This window comes from Grampus griseus (genome assembly GCF_964374135.1).
Source record: "Grampus griseus genome assembly, chromosome: 20".
Classification (NCBI taxonomy): domain Eukaryota; kingdom Metazoa; phylum Chordata; class Mammalia; order Artiodactyla; family Delphinidae; genus Grampus; species Grampus griseus.
In genome coordinates this window covers 52,151,282-52,176,290 of record NC_139014.1, presented here as the reverse complement: position 1 = coordinate 52,176,290, position 25,009 = coordinate 52,151,282, and the positions used below count along the sequence as shown (strand labels likewise).

The 25,009-nt window shown below is 36.4% G+C and overlaps 1 protein-coding gene across 1 annotated transcript in view; it reads left to right on the top strand.

The window, feature by feature from the left end:
* Positions 1 to 22,871, top strand: part of NSRP1 (nuclear speckle splicing regulatory protein 1) — a 66,602-nt gene extending 43,731 nt beyond the window's left edge. The window contains exons 3-7 of the mRNA XM_082678511.1: positions 6,567 to 6,623; positions 17,318 to 17,446; positions 18,338 to 18,545; positions 19,299 to 19,407; positions 21,350 to 22,871. Of these exons, the coding sequence (XP_082534637.1) occupies positions 6,567 to 6,623; positions 17,318 to 17,446; positions 18,338 to 18,545; positions 19,299 to 19,407; positions 21,350 to 22,412 (1,566 nt within the window). The 3' untranslated portion in view covers positions 22,413 to 22,871. The remainder of the gene's footprint in view (positions 1 to 6,566; positions 6,624 to 17,317; positions 17,447 to 18,337; positions 18,546 to 19,298; positions 19,408 to 21,349) is intronic.
* The last annotated feature ends 2,138 nt before the right edge of the window (positions 22,872 to 25,009 follow it).

Below are 25,009 nucleotides of genomic sequence, written 5' to 3'. Positions count from 1 at the left end.
TCTTGTTGCGGATCATGGACTCTAGGTGTGCAGGTTTCACTAGTTGTGGCACATGGGCTCAGTAGTTGTGGCTTGCGGGCTCTAGAGCTCAGGCTCAGTAGTTGTGGCGTATGGGCTTAGTTACTCCGCGGCATGTGGGATCTTCCTGGGAGAGGGCACGAACCTGTGTCCCTTGCAGTGGCAGGCAGATTCTTAACCACTGCGCCACCAAGGAAGCCCAAGGAAGGATTGATTCTTGAACTGTTTTTTCTTGTAACTGAGATCTGTTTTGGATAAGTGGATAGGTAAACCTCTTTTTTCAGAAATAAGCCCATAGGTAATTTTTTTTTCCCTTTGTGGTTTATTAGTTATGGAATAACAGATTAGTTTCTGTTAAAAAAAAAAAAAACCCTTTTCTGAATTTTCATTTAATTAAAAAAAGTTTATGACTGAAAAAAGGTAATTTAATAATATAAATAATGGTCCAGTATCTGTAATTTTTCCCCAGTGTCATTAAACTATATTTTGTGTATTGATGAAGGAGTTCCAGCAATATATACAGAGCCATTTCTCTTCTGATTGTTACCACAGCTCAGGAGGCAACCCAGTAGTGATGGAAGAAAGGTGTTGCACAACCATGTGCTTTCTCTTCCATTTATCTGAGCTAACTGCAAAGGTTTTTTTATTTTTTTTTTCCCAGTACGCGGGCCTCTCACTGTTGTGGCCTCTCCCGTCGCGGAGCACAGGCTCCAGACGCACAGGCTCAGCAGCCATGGCTCACGGGCCCAGCCGCTCCGCAGCATGTGGGATCCTCCCGGACCGGGGCACGAACCCGTATCCCCTGCATCAGCAGGCAGACTCCCAACCACTGCGCCACCAGGGAAGCCCTGCAAAGGTTTTTAAAACAGTCTCCCATTTAGTCATGTCATATCTGACTGCAATTTAATGAAACAAAACACTAGTAAATAGTTTTTATTCTCTACAAGAACAATGGAGGTAATAAAGACTAAGAAAATCCAGTTGCAGTGTTCTCCTTAATTCTGCAATCATGGTGCTTATACTTGATGATCACATCTTTACCCTTTATAATTGTGTGTGTGTGTGTGTGTGTGTGTGTGTGTGTGTATAGAGAGAGAGAAAGAGAGAATTGTTGTATATATAAAATGGATGAGGTTTTTATATTCTTTTTCTTCATGTTCATTTTTTATTTGGAATTAAAGCTAATGTGAGTGTACCAACTCTTATATTAGACATAAAAAATTAAGATGTTGACCAAATATGTCTCCTCCTCCACTTTTAGTGCTATACACATACTGGGTGCTCCGAACATGTTTGTTCAATTAAGTTCAAACATTTTCAAGGAACTACTACAGGTTTTTTAAAGGATATTTCCCTGAGATTTTTGGTACAGAACCTAAATATTTTGAAACACCAGTGTAATACAGTAGTTTTTGTGCTTTTAGGACAGTCAGAATGTTTGCACTTCAGGACTTCTTTGGTGGTCCAGTGGTTAAGACTCCGTACTTCCACTGCAGGGGACGCAAGCTAAGATCCCGCATGCTGTGTGTGACTCCCCCGCCAAAAAAAAGTTTGTATTTGACCCAATTTATAAATTGAATTTTTTTAAAATTTAAGATAAAGCCCCTTTGTCTTCCTAAATTTAAAACTGATCATAATTTGTCATTTTATTAGAAGGCACCATTAATGAATACTCTTATTGCTCTGTGAAGTGGTCCTCAGACATAGAATTAAGATAATTGCCTACCTGCTAATTTGGAAACTAATCAGTTAATGACAGTGTTGTGGTTTGGTCACATTCAACCTCCATCATCAGGTTTTTTTTCTTTTATTTTTTAAATATTTATTTATTTATCTTTGGCTGCATTGGGTCTTCGTTACTGTGCGCAGGCTTTCTCCATTTGCGGCGGGCAGGGGCTACTCTTCATTGCGGTGGCTTCTCTTGTTGCAGAGCATGGGTTCTAGGCGTGCGGGCTTCAGTAGTTGTGGCACGTGGGCTCAGTAGCTGCGGCTCGCGGGCTCTAGAGCACAGGCTCAGTAGTTGTGGCGCACAGGCTTAGTTGCTCCGCAGCATGTGGGGTCTTCCCGGAGCAGGGATCAAACCTGTGTCCCCTGCATTGGCAGGTGGATTCTTAACCGCTGCGCCACGAGGGAAGCCCCCATCATCAGTTTTTAACAGCTATATTTCCTTAGGTCACTTGCAGGCTAGAATATTTTGTGGCAAGAACTGAAGTGTTTTGTAATATGTGTACTAAGCAAAATACATTCCATTAAAATAATGCTGAGTGAAAAAAAGCTAGTCTCAAAATGATTCCATTTATTTAACATGTTACGTTCTTGAAGTAACATAATTATAGAGATACAGAACAGATTAGTGGTTGCCAGTGATTAAGGTTGGGAGCGGGGAGGGGAGGAGAGGTGGGTATGGCTATAAAAGGGTAGCACTAAGGAATATTGTGGTGATGTTACAGTTAAGTATCTTGATTGTGGTGACAGTTACACGAAACATGTCATAAAATAGCATAGAGCTATACACATACACAAATTTTGCATGTAAAATGGGTGAAATCTGAATAAACTTTGTGGTTTATACCAAAGTCTATTTCCTGGTGTTGGTATTTTACTCCAGTTATGCAAGATGCTCACATTGGGGGTGTGCTGGGTGAAGGACCTTCTTGTACATTTCTTTGCAACTTCCAGTGAGTGTATAATTATTTCAAAATAAAGTTTAAAAAAATATACTTCTTTAACAAGAACTCCCACCCCAAACGGGGCAGTTATTAAAGGAGGATGTCCATTCATTTGGTCATTCCTTGCTATCCGCTCCCATCATCCAATGATTATTATAGCAGCACAGCAGAGGACTCTCTCAAAAAGAAGAGTTCTTTCTAATCTCATGCTTTGGGGCAATGTATTTTCATTTATAGTTGCTTGTAAAACCACTCTTAGTTCTAGAAAACCCATTTCTAGCTCTGCCATAGCTCCCATGGCTAGTAAAGGATTCAAATGTTTGCATCCTCTATTTTCCTGTGTTTTGGTGTACTAAGTATGAAACGTTAAGGAATCTTAACACACAAAAGAAAACATGTACAGCCTTTTAAATATTCAACAGGATAGACTCTTCTATTTCAGTAGATGCAAATTGAATCATATTGTCCATCTTCAAGTAAGCCAATCTTATGTTTATTAAACACACTGATAAATATACTATAAAGTGGAACATAGTGTACATGCTTTTCTGGTGAACACTTTGGTTTAACTGTAATACTCCAAGGGAAAAAAACTTATAACTACTGTTTTCACGTAACTTAATTTTAATTTGTTTAAATATAAACATTTCTTCAGCCCAAAATGTTCTTAAATATGAGCATAGTAATAATAATGGTAGTAATGATAGCTAACCTTTACTGAGCACTTGCATAAGCCAGATACTTGCCAAGTACTTTTTACATGTTATCTCATTTAATCCTCAAAACAACCTTGTGAGATAGGTACTATTATATAGATGAGTAACATATCTGAAATAATACAGCTAGTAAGAGAGAGGGAATAGTTTGAAAGGCAGTCAGATTCCTGAGCCTACACTTTTGACCGTCATTCTGTACTTCCCCCTTATGCCATGCAGTACAGGAACTCTAAAGTTAGAGGCTGACATGTTGGCAGTTATTACATATTTTAGTTTTGTTTTATTCATAGGGCACATGTATGAAATCTGTTTCTTCTCTTGCTGAGTTCAATAAGGTGAAACCTTCCCTGACTTATGCAGGACAACCTGCTTTTCTCATTTTTATCTTCTCTTGCATATCCTTTTTCATGGAAACCAGACTAAATTAAAAGTTGTCTTAACATTTGTATTGGTATTTTAATTTAAGGATATCTCTTAAAACTTAGAAAGACTTGACCTTTAAAATATAAAATCTTATTGCTCTTGTGTTTAATTTTACCAGTTATTTTGTCTCCAGTATGAATCTAGACTATAGTTTCTTATGTTTGTTATGTAGAAGATAAGGATTAAAATGTCATTTAATACATTTACTGATTTTTATATAGGATCACTATTACTGAAACAAAAGTTTTATTGCTACTATTTTCATTTTTAGTTTTTTGTGTATATGTATTTAAACAGGTTGTTGACATTTTAGCCATCACCACTAATAATCATTGTTAGAGTTCCTTTAGCTAGAAAACTGAGACATGAACTTCAGAAGGAGACAGTCCTCCCTGAGTTTTTCAGCGTAGGTTCAGAGTTACCTCTTCATCCACTGATGCTCTTGGAATTCCAGGGATATAAGTTGGTGGATAGGATCTGTAAAATTACTGTCTCCATATGTTATCAACCCCGTAAGTAATAACAACTGATGTTTTTCAAAGGCCAGACTTCATCCTTCTAAACAGCTATAAGCATGAAAACAAAGTCTCTTGAGATATTTCAAAGTATATATCACTTTACATTGGAAGGCCCTTCCCAGTCTGCCTTATCTATATTATATAAAAGTCTAAAAAGTCACAGGCTTGTGTTTTGTTTTTTCAAGTTCAGTAGTTCAGGTTGAAGCAACCAGTTTGAAAGTAACAGCCTGTGAACTGTGACTGACTGGAGGAGAGGTGGGAAAAAGTAATAAAAATAAGTGAAAGTTCAGCATTTGGGATTTACTCTTTTAGTTAATCCTGAGGACATTACTGACTCAATGATCAAGAAAAATATATTTAGTATACACTAATTAGAAAGACTGAGACATAAAAATGCATTGGAGGGAATTCACTGGTGGTCCAGTGGTTAGAGCTTGGTGCTTTCACTGCTGGGGCCTGGGCTTGATCCCTGCTAGGGGAACGAAAATCCCACAAGCCGTGAAAAAACAAACAAACAAAATGCATTAGAATTTCATGAGATATACTTACTAGAATATTTAATATTTTCATGTTTAAAATTTATATTCTAATGGGTGAAAAATGTGTCATATTACATAACAGGGACATTTGAATTAAATGAGTAATACATGTAATACACAAGTAATAAACTTAGCATAATAGCACCTGTTCTATAGATGTTAGCTACTATTATTATTCTTGTTATCGACATCTCTTCCTCTAGTTGGAGTCAATTTACTATAACCTAAAGTAAACTTAGTCTCTGCCTGTACACTTCTTTTAATTTATTAAGTAAGTGTTATGTTATTATTGTCTGGCCTTTGTGTATTAACTTTATTCATCTGCATGGTCATAGAAAACTAGAAATAGGTTTATTTTGTTCTGTTTGTTGCCATGGAAAACAAAGGATGCACCAGTTGATACTGCATAGCTGGAAACAGCAAATGTCAATAGGCTAGAGAACTATAATTCATTAGTAGTCTTTTTTTTAAGATATAATTTACACACCATAAAATGCACCCTTTTAGTGTGTACATTTCATTGTTGGTTAGTATATTTACAAGGCCTTATACTTTTAAGGGAACAGTTTTTCCTAAGCGTTCTAATTATATTTCTTTTCTTAGCTGCAAGTCTTTATTTTCGCCCATGTGGTTACTACTTTCTGTACTCTTCTTGTCTTCTCTGAAATTCCTTTTGATTGAGGTCTAATGTCATATTTCTTTTGGGAAGGCTTTCTTTTTTTTTTTCTTCAGTACGCGGGCCTCTCACTGTTGTGGCCTCTGCCGTTGCGGAGCACAGGCTCCGGACGCGCAGGCTCAGCGGCCATGGCTCACGGGCCCAGTCGCTCCGCGGCATGTGGGATCTTCCCGGACCGGGGCACGAACCTGTGTCCCCTGCATTGGCAGGCGGACTCTCAACCACTGCGCCACCAGGGAAGCCCGGGAAGGCTTTCTTGATTCCTTATACATTTAGTCTCCTGCTCTGTTCTCCTGCAGCCCTTTTTTTAATCCCTTTGTTATATTGCCTATCACATTTATATTGTGATTATCTCTTTTAGTTATCTGTCTTCCCTTTCAGACCATTTATCTCTCAAGCACAGAGACTGTTCTTGTTTTTCTGCTGTCTTCAGGAGCTAGAACAATGCCTGTTATGGTAGGCTTTTCAGTACATATTTATTGAATGATAATAATGACAGATAGTCCTGGCTGTCGCTGAGCCTTCAGCATGTACTAAGAGTTTGATATACTATATTCAGTGGTGAATATTAAAATAATGTGCTTTTTGTTGCTGGGAATCATACCATTTTAGTATTGGAAGGGACCAATTTTCCCCCACTCAACACGCGCACATTCACATATGTACACAAAGCAAATTGAAATCCATAGAAGTTGAACAACTTAGTGGTGAAGCTGGGACTGAAAACCCATGTTACCTCATCTTGTCCTGTACCATTTTATTTTCTCTTACACCCTGATGATTTATAATGAAGATTCATTCGTTTCCTAAAGTTTAGGGTGAAGACCTTGAAAATGTTAATTTAATTCATAATATTATCTTTCTGGGTTTTTTTTTGTTTTTTTTTTTTTGTTTTTTTTTATATCTTTCTGTTTTTAACCGTAAGTAAGGGACTAGTTGCCAACCAGAATACTGGAAAAGAAGTTTTAAATTGGTTGAAACAGTGACAGCATTTTCCTGTTTTATAGACCTCCGTGAGTGAAAGCCTTCAGAGAGAAGCTGCTAAGAAGCAAGCAATGAAACAGGTAAGGTAGAAGGGTGAATTAAATGCATCTGGTGAAGTAAGTAGTTCAGCTCACATTTTAAAGTATCAGTTTTGGTATTAGGTACCTGAGACTAAAGAGAGTAAGGGTGTATAAGGAAAAATTTTATCTTGACACTTGTTTTCTGAAAATGTGTAAGATGTTTCTTGATTTACATAGATTTCAGGTTTCTTGTATAAATTTTAAAGGAGAAAAACACAGTGAAGAATTAGCTCCTTATTGCCGTGTTGTAGATTAAACCCATTTCTGCTTTCATATGACTTAGTCTGACGATGGATTACATGGTTTAATAATTTCTGCTAATGAGCTTACTTGCTAAAAAAAAAACAAAGGATACAACCAAAATGATTTTGCAGTTTTATAATTATTTGAAACTCATCTAGCAAGGAAGGGGAATGTCAGGTGATTTTCGGTAGACTTGCCAGCACCTTATATTTATGTATACTGTATAGTACTTCCAGGTACTTTTATACATACATTATCTTTTTAAAATTCTCACAAACCTGCCCATGGTCCTGATAAAGAAGTTTGAAACTTCAAAAGGATGTTTACCCCTCATGATCACACAGCTCATTACAGAACTAGGCCTGGAGTTTTAGTAATTTTTCTACTACTGTACCAGTGTATTTTAGATTTAGCTGCAGTAGAAAATAATGAAATTAAATAATGGCAGAGTACCTTTCTTTTCAATTTTAATTCCTTTTCCTCCACATTTTCTTTAATTTTGGGCACCTGTTTTTCCCTTGTGTATCTAGAATCCTGCTTAAGGATAAATTTGTTAAGCACTTTCTATGAGCCAGACATTATGGTAACTCCTTTCTAAGAGTTACCTTTAATTCTTACAGCAGTCCTATTTTAGGATAATTGCTCTTATAATCTCTATTTTGTAGTTGAGGAAATGAAGGCAAAAAATATTTGTGTGACTTTCATGAGATCTCATAGTTAGTAAATGGTCAAGTTGTGTTCAAACCCAGGCAGTGAAATTGCAGAGCCCAAGCTTTTAGCCTCTGTGTTTTACTGCCTCCTTGGGGAATGGGCACAGAATTATGTATTTAGTTACTTTAAGATAATATCTTAGTGTCATATGAGATATAACATGTAACTTAGCCTCAAAATGATTTAATACACACATAACATTAAAAACTTTGATTCTTTAGCTTAAGTGCTGGAGTGCTTTGAATTAGAATTTTAGAGCTCAGTAGAATTTTAGAAAGACCATCAAGTTCAGTTTCTTCACTATGTGGATGAGAGAATTAGTTCTAGAGAGTCTGGTGACTTCACCAAGTCATGTAGGTATCTTGTTTTCTAGTGTTCTTTTCACATTTTTTGCTGCCTTTTTTTTTTTGCGGTATGCAGGCCTCTCACTGTTGTGGCCTCTCCCGTTGCGGAGCACAGGCTCAGCAGCCATGGCTCACGGGCCCAGCCGCTCCACGGCATGTGGAATCCTCCTAGACCAAGGCATGAACCCGTGTCCCCTGCATCGGCAGGCGGACTCTCAACCACTGCGCCATCAGGGAAGCCCTGCCTTTTTTTTTTTTAATTAATTAATTAATTTGATAGACCCGGCTCCTTAGTTGCAACATGCATGTGGGATCTAGCTCCCTGACCAGGGATCGAACCAGGGCCACCCCCCGAACTGGGAGCGTGGAGTCCCAACCACTGTGCCACCAGGGAAGTCCCTGTGTTGCCTTTTCTTATTCACTTAAAGCATAAGTCCCAAATCTGATTTTATTCTTAACTCTGGCTTGTTCAAATCCACTTTTTTGATAGTGGGACTTTTTCATAATTTGCCTGGAAATTGGGGATGCTGCTACAGCTCTTCTGCCTCTCACCTGCCTGCTGCTGCTATACTACCTTTCACCTTATTTTCCCCACTTGAATGATTCAACTCTTCTGCTTTAATCTCAAACTAACTTTTATCATGAAGAATACCACCTTGATTGTATTTACTAAATCTAAGAGAAAATACTCTTAGAAATGGGGTACTTTATCTGTTAGACCTTTCTTCTTTCCTTTTTTAAATTTTTAATTTATTTTTTATTTATTTAATTTTGGCTGCGTTGAGTCTCCGCTGCTGTGCACAGGCTTTCTCCAGCTGTGGCGAGCGGGGACACCCCCCCACTGCAGTGCGCAGGCCTCTCTCTGCAGTGGCCTCTCCCATCGCGGAGCACAGGCTGCAGGTGCGCAGGCCTCAGTAGCCATGGCGCACCTCAGTAGCAGTTGTGGCGCACAGGCTCAGTAGTTGTGGCACGTGGGCTTAGTTGCTCCACAGCATGTGGGATCCTCCTGGACCAGGGCTCGAACCCGTGTCCCCTGCATCAGCAGGCGGACTCCCAACCACTGTGCCACCAGGGAAGTCCTTTTCTTTTCTTTTCTCTTTTTTTTTTTCTTTTGTTTTCTTTTCTCCCCTTCCCTTCTCTCCCCTCTTCTCCTCTCCCATCAGTTTTTTTATCTGGCCATCAGGTGCACAGAACTGATGTTGTCAACATTATTATCTTATTCCCTGTTTCACTGGAAAAACTTTTAATATGTCATCATTAAAATAATATTTCCTGTAGGTTTTTGGTAGATATCTGTTTTCAAGCTAAGGAAGTTCTTTTCTGGTCTTGGTTTGAGGTTTTGCTTGTTGTTGTGTTTTATTTTTTGAAAGTCATGCATGAACTATATTCATACCAGTAAAGATCAATTTAACTTTAGAAAATCAGTAATGATCACTTCACATAAATGATATAAACACAATATAGGTATAGAGTATTCTTCTTTTTATGTTCCATTGCATTTGGTTTACTAAAATTTCATTAAGGATTTTTGTTTTAAGTGTTAAGGAGTTTTTCTTTTTTTTATCATCAGTGAGATTGGCCTGTGATTTTCCTTTTCTTTCACTGTAATTATCCAGATTGAAAAAAATATAAAAGTCTGACAGTCCCAAGATTTAGTGGGTTAAGTTTGTTTCTCATTCATTACTTTCTGTCCTGACAAATTAGTGTTTTCTTCATTCTGCTTTCTTTGGGTTTATTTTGTTATTTTTCTTACTTTTTGAGATGAATGCATAGCTGTTTTCAAAAGCCCTTTCTCTTTTCTAATGTGTTTAAAGCTATACATTTTCCTCTGAGCACTGCTATAGCTGTGCTTATCTCACAAGTTTTTGGTAAGTAGTACTTTTTATTCAGTTCAAAATATTTTATAATTTCTGTTATGATTTCTTCTTTGATCTGTGGGTTATTTAGAACTTAATTTTTAAACATATAGGGGTTTTTTGTTTCCTTTTTGTTACTGATTTTTAACATGATTTCTTTGTGTTCCAAGATGATGCATTGTATTGTTTCATGTCTTTAAAAAATGTGTTGAGATTAACTGTGTGGTCCAGTAGTTTTTAATAAATATTCCTTTGATGCTTGAAAAAATATTCTAAATGGTGTTTTTTGGCCAGTTGTGCGAATCCATATATATTCATACTAATTTTTTTGGTCTCTTAATTACTGAGAGGCATATGTTAAAATCCCCTATTATAGTTTTGGACTTGTCTGTTTTTCCTTAGATTTCTGTTCAGTTTTTACTTTATATATTTTGGGACTTAAGTTAATTGACAATACCCTATATCTACACACATGCCCTCTTGCCACTCTCCCAGTATACAAAAAAGTAAGTTATCAATTTAAAACAATTTAGTGTCCTGTTTCCCTTGCTTTTTGTTGGTGTGATGGTGATGATTTCTTGGATTCCATGTTTTCCTCCTCTGAGTTTTCCAGGTTGGTTTTGGGCAAGGAGCAGCAGTGCTAATTCACCATGTAGGCAGGAGAATTATTGTTTTTCTGAGGTTAAAGTAAATGTTGAAATGTTTTTAAAAATTATTATTTTTTAATATCTTAAGCAATATTCCAGAAAAAAAGTTTTTAATTTGGCATGTACATCATTCCAGTCTGTTGACACGTAAAAACCTGAGAATATCAGGTCAGTTCTTTGAATAATTTATACTATCCACCCTATCACTTAAAAGAATCACTTTTATGTTCCACATTGCATTAGGCAATGTACCAATTAAAGAAAAAGTTAAAATGTGTACTTTCTGTACCTCAGGAACTTACAAGTTGGGACAAGAGGCTAAGATTTGTGAAATAATTAGAAAATAATAACATCAGGAGTATTCTTAGGAACTATATATTGCAGTACAGAATGTGCCATCAGACCTCAAAAGAAAGACCTAATTGGGGGTAAAAGCCCTCAGAGATGGTCTCGTTTAAGAGGTAGGGGATGAGCTGGCCTGAAACTCTAGATAAGATTTTGATGGCCTGAAAGCAGGAGGAGGAACATTAAAGTATTTCCCCAGAGAGGACCTACAAACAGCCAGAAAACAATTAACAAGTTGGCAATAAGTACATACATATCAGTAATTACTTTAAAGGTAAATGGACCAAATTCTCCAATCAAAAGACATTGAATGGCTGCATGGGTAAAAAAACAAGACTCATCTATGTACTGTATACAAGAGGCTTACCTCAGATGTAGGGACACACACAGACTGAAAGTGAAGGGATGGAAGAAGATATTTCATGCAAATGGAAACTAAAAGAAAGGTGGGGATACCAATATCAGACAAAATATACTTTAAAACAAAGACTTTAATAAAAGACAAAGATGGGTATTACATAATGATATAGGGATCAGTCCAACAAAAGATATAACACTTGTAAATTTTTGTGCACCCAACATAGGAGCACCTAAATATATAAAGCAAATATTAACAGACCTAAAGGGAGAAATTGACAGCAATACAATAATAGCAGGGGACTTTAATACCCCACTTATATCAATGGGTAGATCATCCAGACAGAAAATCAATAAGGAAACATTGGCCTTAAGTGACACGTTACACCAGATGGACTTAATAGATAGGTACAGAATATTCCATCCAGAAGCAACAGAATACATTCTTCCCAAGTGCTCATGGACTGTTCTCTAGGATAGAACATATGCTAGGCCACAACACAAGTCTTAATCAATTTAAAAAGATTGAAATCATATCAAGCATCATTCCAACCACAGTGGTATGAAATTAGAAATTACAAGGAGAAAGCTGGAAAAATCACAAATATGTGGAGATTAAACAACATGCTACTGAGCAACCAATAGGGCAATGAAGATATCAAAGGAGAAATAAAAAATACCTTGAGATAAAAGACAGTGGAAATACAGCATACCGAAATCTGTGGAATACAACAAAAACAGTTCTAAGATGGGTGTTTAAAGCAGTACAGGCCTGCCTCAAGAAACAAAAATCTGAAATCTAAAAGAACTAGAAAAGAACAAATGAAGCCCAAAGCGGAAGGAAGGCAATAGTAAAAATTAGAGCAGAAATAGGCACTAAGGGACTTCCCTGGTGGTGCAGTGGTTAAGAATCCACCTACCAATGTAGGGGACACGGGTTTGAGCCCTGGTCTGGGAAGATCCCACATGCCACAGAGCAACTGAGCCTGTGCACCACAACTACTGACCCTGTGCTCTAGAGTCCGTGAGCCACAGCTACTGAAGCCCGCGTGCCTAGAGCCCATGCTTTGCAACAAGAGAAGCTACTGCAATGAGAAGCCCACGCACAATGAAGAGTAGCCCCTGCTCGCCACAACTAGAGAAAGCCCGTGTGCAGCAATGAAGACCCAACACAGCCAAAAATAAATAAATAATAAAAATTTATTTAAAAAAAAGAAGTAGGCACTAAAAAGACAATAGAAAAGATCAGTGAACTGAAGAGCTGGTTCTTTGAAGAGATAAATTGACAGACCTTTAGTTAGGCTCACTAAGAAAAAGAGAGGGCTCAAATAAATAAAATCAGAAATGAAAGAGGAGAAATTACAACTGATACCAAAGAAATACAGAGGAGCGTAAGAGAATGAAAAATTATATTCCAACAAATTGGACAACCTAGAAGAACTGGATAAATTCCTAGAAACATACAATCTTCCAAGACTGAATCATGAGAAAATAGAAAATCTGAATAGACTGATTACTAGTAAGGAGTTCAATCAGTAATCAACTCCCAGCAAACAAAAGTCCAGGACCAGGCTTCACTGGTGAATTCTACCAAATATTTAAAGAAGATTTAATACCAATCCTTCTCAAACTCTTTTAGAAAACAGAAGAGGGGGGACTTGTGCAGTGGCAGTATCATAGCCAATGAGGTTTATCCGAGGTGTGATATTGCTAATTGAAAACTTTTCCCCATACCCTTCCATGACGACTTGAAATATAGTCGGCACTGGCAATTTTTGACAGTCTCTGCAGAGACTGCATAATAAAATTTTAAAAAAAAGAAGGAGGGAACTCTTCCAAACTTATTTTTTGTGAGCAGCATTATTCTGATACCAAAACCAGTCAAGGACCCCACATGAAAAGAAAATTATGGACCAGTATCCCTGATAAACATAGATGCAAAAATCCTCACCAAAATATTAGCAAACCAAATTCAATAATACATTAAAAGGAGCATATGTCATAATCAAGTGGGATTTATTCCAAGGATATCAGGATATTTTAACACCCACAAATCAATCAATGTAATACACCACATTAATAAAATGAAGGACAGAAATCAATGATTATCTCAACAGATGCAGAAAAAGCATTTGTTGAAATGCACCATTACATTTTTGATGAAAACTCTCAACAAAGTGGATATGCATGGAGCATACCTCAACATAGTAAAGTTCATATATGACAAGCCAACCACTAGCATCATACTTAATGGTGAAAAGCTGAAACCTTTTCCCTTAAAATCAGGAAGAAGACAAGGATGCACACTCTTGCCACTTCTATTCAACATGGTATTGGAAGTCCTAGCCACAGCAGTTAGGCAAGAAAAAGAAATAAAAGTCATCCAAATTGGAAAGGAAGAAGTAAAACTATTAATATTTGCAAATGACATGATTTTATATATGGAAAACTATAAAGACTCTGCCAAAAAAAACTGTTAGAATTAATAAATGAGTTCAGTAAAGTTGCAGGATACAAAATTAATATACAGAAATCTGTTGTTTTTATATACTATCAATGAACTATCAAAAATAAAAATTATGAAAACAATCTCATTTACAGTTGCATCAAAGAGAATAAAATTCTAGGAATAAATTTAGCCAAAGAGGTGAAAGACCTGTACATGGCAAACCATAAGACATTGATGAAAGAAATTGAAGAAGACAAAAATAAATGGAAAGATTCCATGCTCATGAATTGGAAGACTTAATTTTGATTAAATGTTCATATTACCCAAAGCAGTGTACAGATTTAGTGCATTCCCTTTCAAAATTCTAAGGGCATTTTTGATAGAAATGGAACAATCCATCCTAAAATTTGTGTGGAACCATGAAGATTTCGACTAGCCAAAACAATCTGGAGAAAGAACAACAAAACAAGAGGTGTCACACTCCCTGATTTCAAACTATATTGCAAAGCTATAGTAATCAAAACAATATGGTATTGGCATAAAAACAGACACATAGGTCATGGGACAGAATAGAGAGCCCATAAATAAACCCATGCATATACAGTCAATCAATTTATGATAAAGGAGGGAAGAATGTACAATGGGGAAAGGACAGTCTCTTCAACACATAGTATTGGGAACACTGGACAGCCACATGTGACAGAATGAAACTGGACCACTAGTGTACAGCATGCACAAAAATTAACCCAAAATGGATTAAAGACTTGAATGTAAGACCTGAAAAGAATGAAACTGGACCACTAGTGTACAGCATGCACAAAAATTAACCCAAAATGGATTAAAGACTTGAATGTAAGACCTGAAACCATAAAACTTCCAGAAGAAAACAGGTGGTAAGTTTCTTGATATTGTTCTTGGTGATATTTTTTTGATCTGACTCCAAAGGCAATGAGCACAAAAGCAAAAATAAACAAATGAAACTACGTCAAACTAAAAAGCTCTACACAGCGAAGGAAACCATCAACAGAATAAAAGGCATGCTACTGAACATGAGAAGATGCTTGCTAGTCATATATCTGATAAAGGGTCGATATCCAAAATACATAAAGAACTCATACAGCTCAAAAACAAAAAACAATCCAATTAAAAATGGGCAGATACATGTATAGCTGATAAACTTTGCTGTATAGCAGAAACTAACGCAACGTAAATCAACTATACTCCAATAAAAATTAATTTAAGAAAAAGAAAAAAAAATGGGCAGAGTATCTAAGTAGACATTTTTCCAGAGAAGACATACAGATGGCCAACAAGCACTTGAAAAGATGTTCAACAGCACTAATCATCAGGGAACTAATAATCAAAACCACAATGAGATACCACATCACACCTGTCAGAATGACTTATGAAAAAGACAACATATAACAAGTGTTGGCAAAGATGTGGAGAAAAGGGAACCCTCATATACTGTTGGTGGGAATGTAAATTGGTACAGCCAGTATGGAAGATGGTATCGAGCTTCCTCAGAAATTAAAGGTAGAGCTACCATATGATCTAGCAATTCCACCTCTGTGTATTTATCCAAAGAAAATGAAAATATTAATTCAAAAAGATACATGCACCCGTGTGTTCGTTGCAGCATTATTTATAATGGCCAGGATATGGTAACAACCTAAGGGTCCATTGACGGGTGAATGGATAAAATATTCCATGCCACACAAATGGAATGTTACTCAGCCATAAAAAAATAAAAAGAAATCTTGCCATTTGCAACAACATGGATGGACCTTGAGAGTATCGTGCTAAGTGAAATAAGTCAGAGAAAGACAAATACCATATGATTTCACTTATATGTGGAATCTAAAAAACAAAATGATCAAACAAAACTCATAGGGCTTCCCTGGTGGCGCAGTGCTGGAGAGTCCGCCTGCCGATGCAGGGGACGCGGGTTCGTGCCCCGGTCCGGGAAGATCCCACGTGCCGCGGAGCGGCTGGGCCTGTGAGCCATGGCCGCTGAGCCTGCGCGTCCGGAGCCTGTGCTCCGCAGCGGGAGAGGCCCGCGTACCGCAAAAAAAAAAAAAAAAAAAAAAAACCTCATAGAGAAAAGATTTATGGTTGCCAGAGAGGAGGGGGATGGGGGGGTTGGTGAAATCAATGAAGGGGATCAAGAAATACAAAATTCAGGGCTTCCCTGGTGGCGCAGTGGTTGGGAGTCTGCCTGCCAATGCAGGGGACTTGGGTTCGAGCCCTGGTCCAGGAAGATCCCACATGCCGTAGAGCAACTAAGCCCATGCACCACAGCTACTGGGCCTGTGCTCTGGAGCCTGCGAGCCACAACTGCTGAGGCCCACGCACCTGGAGCCTGTGCTCCACAACGGGAGAAGCCACTGCAGTGAGAAGCCTGTGCACTGCAGCGGAGAGTGGCCCCGGCTCACTGCAACTAGAGAAAGCCCGCGCAGGAACAAGGACCCAACGCGGCCAAAAATAAATAAAATAAATAAATTTATTTTTAAAAAAAGAAAAAGAAATACAAAATTCAAGTTATAAAGTAAGTCATGGCGATGTAATGTACAGCATGGTGACTGTAGTCAGTAATACTGTATTCAAATTTGAAAATTGCTAGGGAAGTAAATCTTAGAAGTTTTTATCATGGGGAAAAATTTTTTTTTTGGTGACTTTGTATGGTGACAGATGGTAACTAGACTTACTGTGGTGATCATTTCACAATGTATACAAATGTCAAATCATAATGTAAGTTATACTTCAATGAAAATAAATAAGTATTTCCTTATAATTATTATTATTATTATTATTTTTGGCTGCATTGGGTCTTCTTCGTTGCTGTGCACGGGCTTTCTCTAGTTGTGGCAAGTGGGGGCTACTCTTCGTTGCAATACATAGGCTTCTCACTGCGGTGGCTTCTCTTGTTGCGGAGCACAGGCTCTAGGTGTGGGCTTCAATAGTAGCAGCACGCGGGCTCCGTAGTTGTGGCCTGTGAGCCCTAGAGTGTGTGGGCTTCAGTAGTTGAGGCGCGTGGGCTCAGTAGTTGTGGCGTGTGGGCTCTAGGGCGTGTAGACTTCAGTAGTTGTGGTGCACAGGCTCTAGAGCGCAGGCTCAGTAGTTGTGGCTCACGGGCTTAGTTGCTCCCTGGCATGTGGGATTTTCCTGGACCAGGGATTGAACCTGTGTCCCCTGCATTGGCAGGTGGATTCTTAACCACTGTGCCAGTAGAGAAGTCCGTATTAAAATATTTTTATGAAAAACGTATCAGAGACAAAATTTTTTTAAAACTACTTGTATTTCTGTAGTGAATATACTGCTTATTTTAAATTCTGAAGGTGACATCTCTAAAAGTAAAGTATTTTTCAATTACCAAAAAAAAAAAAGTATTTCCTACCATTTGAAACTTGAACATTTTATTTGGTAACACAAGTAAAAATGATATGGAAGTTTAATATGTAATATAGGCATCTCAAAATTAAGGTTAGGTGTTTCTAAGTCATACCCTGGTCCTTTTGTAGATAATTCTGTTTATGTACAAGTGAATAGATAATAATGTTTACTGAACACTTAACTCTCTGTCAGGCTCTATTCTAAGTGCTTTAAGTTTAAAATGTGATTGATACAATTTTTATGATATATTTCTGATTTATGATCCTGTCTCAAAAGGATTACTTAGACTTTTTGTAGTATCTATTAGTTGGCTCATATTTTTGAAACATGTTCAATGTTTTCTTTAAAGACCAAACTTGAAATCCAAAAGGCCCTTGCAGAAGATTCTACTGTATATGAATATGACAGTATTTATGATGAAATGAAGAAAAAAAAGGAAGAAAGTAATCCAAAATTGCTGTTGGGAAAAGACCGAAAGGTTTGTAGCTGAAAATACAAAGTTTCTTTGACCTTGACCTGCATTTTGTAACTTACGCTTATTTCAACACGAGAATGATCTGAGAAAAAGCTTTTAGGTATTTGAAGTGTGAAGAGCCCCTAGTTCCAGATAGTATGGATTTGATTGAGAACCTAGGAAACTGTATATTTAGTATCCTAACAGGAGCAAGAGAATTATCTAACAATTTTATAAATTTTGGATTTTTGCTTTAAAACTTTTACAGATTATTTTTTGAAAGTTTTTCCTAAGAAAGTCTTTGTACTGCTGCTTCTCCTGTTCATGTTTGTGTCTTATAATTTTTTATTGCTTCCTAGCTGGTAACTGAATCATCTGCGTGTAACATGGTCATATTTTTAGTTTGAAAAAACAAGTTAGGGTGTGGAGATTGAATGAAATAAGTTCAAATTTTCTATCACTCTTATTCTTTCACAAAGCACAGACTGGTATTTAAGGATCTTTACATCTTACAGTATCTACAGATAAAGTGGTGCTCTAAAATGATATTAAAGCTGCTATTTTAAATGATTGTATTTCAACTAATGTGAAAAATTAGTCAGAAGCCTTCCTATTCACGTATCTGTTGAAGTAAGACAATACCGTTTTGTAAAAAGGGAGAGAAAAACAGTGGGAAAATGACCTATTTCGCTTGAGATATTTTTTAAATGCCATTTTGAATAATTTTTTGTTTTTATACTTAAATTTCTATTGAGAAGAATTTTATTATCTTGCTAGTAAATTTATATTGAATTTTGAGAAGTTGACAGTCCTATTTATTTGCATTTCTGTAGTAATAAATTCATGATAAAAATCGAATATTAGCAGTTAATTATCTTTGACTCTTTCCTAAATAATCTTATTTTTTCCCCCTAGCCCAAGTACATTCACAACTTACTAAAAGCAGTTGAGATCAGAAAAAAGGAACAGGAAAAAAGAATGGAAAAGAAAATACAAAGAGAACGAGAAATGGAAAAGGGAGAATTTGATGATAAAGAGGCATTTGTAACATCTGCTTATAAGAAAAAACTGCAAGAGAGAGCTGAAGAGGAAGAAAGAGAAAGGAGGGCTGCTGCACTTGAAGGTGAAATGAAAAAGGGAGAGGAGTAGCAGGAAACAAACAGGAGAGTTCTGCCCTGTGGTTAACCATTTGCTCATCACTGAACTTTTAGATTATAATGTTGTCATAATTTATGTATATGAATGCAGGGTACAAGATATATGATGTTATGTATATTATAAAACAGGAGATTGTAAGTAAAAACACAGTTGCACTCTTAGTAACTATTACTTCTACTGAACTTTTCAATTACATCTCACTTTGTTGCCTAAAACTATGATTATCACAAGTCATTGCCTTAGAAAATGATTTCAAATGTAAAAACATTGATTACAAGGCATGGAAAGCATGACATTTGTCAAAAGCAGTATAAACTGAGATTTAAATCCTAGTTATATTTCCTGGGATGAGAAAACTAGAGTAACATCACCCAAGGAGCATTAACTGGGCATTTACAAAAAGAATAACATTAATTCAAGAAAGAACAAAGATGTGCAGAGGCCAAAGAATACCTTAGTGCTTTACTTCATTGCTTCCTACTCGTGGTCGTTTCTCAAGGTCTAAGTAAAATGTGTACTTACAAATAGCTTAATTGGCAAGTGCTTATCAACTTTAAGTGGAAGAAAACCAAATGTATAAGACTTGGTCTAAGCATGTACTATGTGTTCATCTAGAGCACCACTTCTTATACTGTGTTACATACTCTATGCCTGTGAAACTGAACTGCATTTTGCCTTTTTGAATATATTATTCTCACTTTTGCTTTCATTCTCTTAGCACGTTTGGATGTAACCAAGCAGAGCGATCTCAGTGGATTTTATAGGCACCTATTAAATCAAGCAGTTGGTGAAGAGGAAGTACCTACATGCAGCTTTCGTGAAGCCAGGTGAGATGTGGCATATGGAATATTTAGAAGAAAGATACTGTTCATGATTTTTGATTGTGGGATCATTTTAACTCTCTGGAAGTAGAGGATTGCAGTATTGCATATTGTGTTGTTAGCCAAACCTGACCTAATTGAATGAATAACTAGGGATTTACAGTTTTTTAATTAAAAAACTTTTAGTTCAAGTTTATTTTTATTTTACAGTAATTCTACACGCATGTTCAGATAGTATATAAAAAGAGAAGTGTATATATATATTTTTTAACATCTTTATTGGAGTATAATTGCTTTACAATGGTGTGTTAGTTTCTGCTTTATAACAAAGTGAATCAGCTATACATATACATATATCCCCACATCTCCTCCCAAAAAGAGAAGTATATTTTTTTCATAAATAGGACCTAGCCTCCATAAAACATAAGATTCACATAATCAAGGGCTTAGAAATACATTATCCAATATGTAGCCACTAGTTACATGTAGCTGTTTAAATTTAAATTATATTAAATCTAAAATTTTGGTCACAACAGTCACATTTCAAGTATTCCGTTGCCACATTTGGCTAGTGGCTACCATATTGGACAGCACAGATATATGGACATTACTATGTAGACATTTTTTTTTTTTCTGGCCTTGCTGCACAGCCTGTGGTATCTTAGTTCCCGAACCAGGGATTGAACCTGGGCCCCGGCAGTGAAAGTGCTGAGTCCTAACCACTGGACCATCAGGGAATTTCCCATTTCTGTAGACATTTCTATTAATACTGGTCTAGAAAGTAAGGATTGGAGGATTTTTGAATAAAATTATAAAATATTATGGGGATGGTGAAATGATTATGGTGTAAGTTTATAGCTGAAGGTAAAATTTGTCTTAAACTTGTATCTAAGGAAATCATTTTTTGGAATAGAAACATTCAGATAAGAGGGTGTGAGTCTTTGTTGCTAGGGAAAGAGGAGATGCAGGAGAATGGAATTAAGGATGAAGAGAAGGGATTACACCCCAACTACTAGGTTTTGATTGTAAAATTGATGAGAATTATGAGTCTCAGAAAGCATATTTGAAGACTGAAGTTTTTGAATGAAAAATTAGAGTTTCATCTGGAATTGTTGTGAGGCCAGCCGTGAAACTTCATAATGTCATATAGTAGTTGCAATTCCCAGAGTCTAATAATAGAATTCCTAACTATTAGTGAGTCCTTTAGCCAAGACACTTTTGCCAGCAATTGCTAGAGAACCATAGTTGTTGCTTTGTTTGTTTGGTAAGTGATTAGTGAGAATAAATGTGTAATGTAAATAAATTAACCATGCTTATTGGCTGGGAAAATGTAGGTGATGTAAACAGTGTTAATGTAACTGATCATAATAGCTGGATAGATTCTCATATTTCCATTTTGTTGTAAAAGATGCCAAGGGGTAGAGCAGGATGCTGGTGCCTTTTCAGTCATGAGAGGGATTATTTAGTGATATTTAGAATTAGGTTTTGTCATCATTTTGCTGTGAAAAAATTTATCTTTTTCTTCCAGGACTATTTTTAAATATTTTTTAAAAATAAAATAAAAATCCAATAAAGCCACAACTTGAACCTCATGTTGTAAACTAGTACTTCAGAATATATCTTTTCCCAATTATTCTTTGTCTGTGCTTGGCAAAAATGAAGACCTTGCACACACCCCTGCCTGAAGGTTCTAGTGGTCCATACAGAAGGGCTGATTTTTACTTTTTCATTTCTACCAATATTGAAAATATTCGGAATGGTTAGAAAATACTAGTTTGCAGATGTTTACAAGGTAAATAGACAGCAGCACCTTTTCGAATTTGGGATAATCAGCAGGTTTATATAATGTAGGTGTATTGACTTAAGTACTGATGAACTTTATATGAACACTTCATTTATTTACTATAATTGATAATGTAGCATTTTCTGTTACATTATTTTTCTTAAGGTCTGGGATAAAAGAAGAGAAATCAAAGGGATATTCCGATGAAGTAAGTTCAGAAGACAGAACAATACCTCATGAGAACTGCATTCGCCAAACAGTTGTGAAAGTAGAGGAAAACCCAGATGCAGACAGTGACTTTGATGCTAAGAGCAGTGAGGATGATGAAATGGAAGAACATAATAAAGTGAACTGCAGAAGGGAAAAGGGCACAGAGACCTTAAAAAATGACTCCAGGCATCACAGAAGTCATACCCACTCACGGTCATCTAGTGAAGAAAGAGAGCATGGTACCAAATACCACACAAAAAGTTCCAAGTCAAGAGGACATGAGAAAAGGGAAGATCAGCACCAAGAGAGACAATCCAGGGAGGACAACTATTACACTGACCGTGATTACCAAAAAGAAAAGAAGGATTCCCATAGGCACAGAGAGGCCAGTTACAGAGATTCACACTGGAAGAGGCATGAACAAGAAGATAGACTGAGGGGAAGAGACCAGAGAGAAAGAAATGATAGGGAATGGAAAAGAGAGAAAGACAGGGAGAAATACCCCTCAAGAGAACAAGAAAGAGACAGACAACGAAATGATTATGACCAACACATTGAGAAAGGAGGAGAGAAGGAAGAGAAAAGCAAAGAAAAGGAAGAGCATATGAAAGCAAGGAAAGAAAGATATGAAAACAGTGATAAATACAGAGATAGAGAAAACCGAGAAGTAAGTGTTCAATCTTCAGAAAGAAATCAAGAAAGAAAGGAAAGCCCAAATTCTAGGGCAAAGGATAGGTTTCTTAACCAGGAAAGAGCCAATAAAATGAGAAACATGGAAAAGGACAAAGAAAGAAACCCAGAGAAACCCTCTAGTTCTGAAACATCACTGGGAGCAAAACACAGATACACAGAGAAATGCCAAGGGACTGGCAAAGAACAAGAGACGCCACACGAGACAGTGAACAAGTTTGCAAAGCGGAGCAACGAAGAAACTGTAATGTCAGCGAGAGACAGATACTTGGCCCGGCAAATGGCACGGGTTAATGCAAAGACATATATTGAGAAAGAAGATGATTGATAACTGCCCCAATAGGAAGACCTATGGAAACACAGAAAATTATAATTCCTGGAAAATGTTGAGTGAACACATAAAGGAGTGTGTTAACAGTGGTTGGGAGGGTATTTTAAAATATATTTTCAAAATTCATTTTTGGTTTAGGTTTAAGTCAGAAGTCAATCCTTTTATCTTGAATGTTTAACTAAATTAATATATAATATTTACTTATCAATACCACATTCTTGGTTATATTCAAACAACCTAAAGAGAGTGCTGAATCCCCGTAAGTACTTAATGAGGAAAATTGCCTCCACTACAACCATTAAAAAATAATTTAAATAACTCTTCTATGTTGCATTTGTTGCAGGAGCTGTTTGTTTTATAAATGTCATGTTTCAGATAAAAATATGTGGATTTGAACAGAGAATATTGTTTTACTTTATGTTCTAAAATTTGTATTAAAGTGTAAAATACAGATCACACATCTTGTCTAAGTTTTTTAGCCCACAACATACTCACTTAAATGAAAATAAAAATAGTGATATATTTGCATGTTTAATTGATGCTTATATTTTATTTTAAAAATGTCATTCCTGTCATGCTGTAATTCCTCTTTTTTTAATTAAAAATCACTTTAATTCTGAAACCCTAGCAAGTTAGTAAATTGGTTATGTGTATAAATCAGTTTTAGCTGAGGGTGAAAAGATGGAGATACCAGCCTAAAGAAATTACCTAAAGATCCAGGTGGCCTGTTTATGAACATGTCTTATTTAATATACTCTAAAAAATATAGTACATCTTATTAGAGTTTCTATTTATATATCAAAATAAAACTAAAATTCTGTACTAAGTCTTTGAAACTTAACCATTTGAAGTTATAAACTGTAAATAATTTATTCATGTGAAAAGGATGAATCATACGGAGAAAACAGTTCTCTTAACAGTCTTCCCATTAAGAAAGTGCTATTTTTATCTCTCATACTTCATGAAGAGTTACCACATTGTCTTATTTTAGAAGGATAAACGTAGTTTAGTAAGAATATTGTCTTTAAGAAAATATATATAAAAGATCAAATTTAGCATTCATAAATCATTTTGTTATACTTTTTAAACCAGAAAGGAAAAGTAGCAAGAAAGCTAATGCCTGTATCTCTTGACTGACATACTAAATATCAGTTACACCCTAATAATTTAAAATATATCAGTGACAGTGACAGACACTTCAAAAGCACTGACTTTGTGTACACAGAGGGGTGTAGTATAATGTAACTGTGAAAGAATTAGGGTGAGATCATGGAAGACCATGAGTGACAGGCTAAAAATCTTCAACTTTGGTGGAGAATTGGATTCCTTTGTTAGGGTTGTCATACTAAAGCCATATATTGGGAAGGTTTCATTTGACTATAGTATGCAAGATAAAGCCTAGGAGAAAGACTGGAGGTGGAGAGATCTGATAAGAAACTGTTGATTTCCCTCTCCCAGTAATTCAGAGACTCAAAGCAGCATGGATGGTTTAGATAGGAAAAGTTACATATTTAAAAAACAAAATTATTTAAGTGTAATTGATTTACATTATTGTGTTTCAGGTATATAGCATAGTGATTCAGTTTTTTTTTTTTTTAGATTCTATTATAGGTTATTAGAAGATACTGAATGTAATTCCCTGTGCTATACAGTAAAGCCTTATTGCTTATTTATTTTATGTACAGTAGTTTGTATCTGTTAATCCTATACTCTTAATTTGTCCTTCCTGTCCTCCCTCTCCCCTTTGGAAGCCATAAGCTTGTTTTCTAGGTCTATGAGTCTTTCTGTTTTGTATGTAGATTAATTTGAATTATTTTTTAGAGTCTACATATAAGTGATACAGTATTTGTCTTTCTCTGACTTCACTAAGCATGTTCTTCTCTTGGTCCACCCATGTTGCTGCAAATGGCAATATTTTATTCTTTTTTATGGCTGAGTAATATTCCACTGTGTATATATACCACATCTTCTTAAACCAGCCTGTTGATGGGCACTTGAGTTGTTTCCATGTCTTGGCTATTGTAAATAGTGTTATGAACATTGGGGTGCATGTATCTTTTCCAAGTAGAGTTTTTGTTTTTTTCTGGATATATACCCAGGAGTGGGATTGCTGGATCATGTGATAGCTCTGTTACATAATACTTTTATTAACCAAGTTTGACTTAACTCAGGGAGAAACTGCAAATTAAGGATTTCTTCTCTCTCCTTCCCCAGATGTACAGATGTTTTTGCCTCTTTGGCATTCACTCCCCCATTTCTGAGAATAGTGCCTTGATTTTCACTTGGGAAAGTACCCTTCACTACTCTTAGTCCAGTGTTTCAAATGGGGCTGTAAGAGCTCCAGGAAGGTATGTGACTCAAGATAGGCCAATTCTGAGACTTGTCATAACTTAAAGTGATGTTTTCCAGTAGAATTCTGGACTGTGAAGATGAAGTAATTCCAGAGTTACATGGGAAAATGAGTGCCTGACTGCCTGACAGAATAAAGCCTACACAAAAGAAAACAGAAATGAGAGGTGAGAAGGACAAAGATCTGATGATTGCTTTTGAAACTTTGGCTCTAGTAGATCATATTTCGATGTTTAAACCAGTAT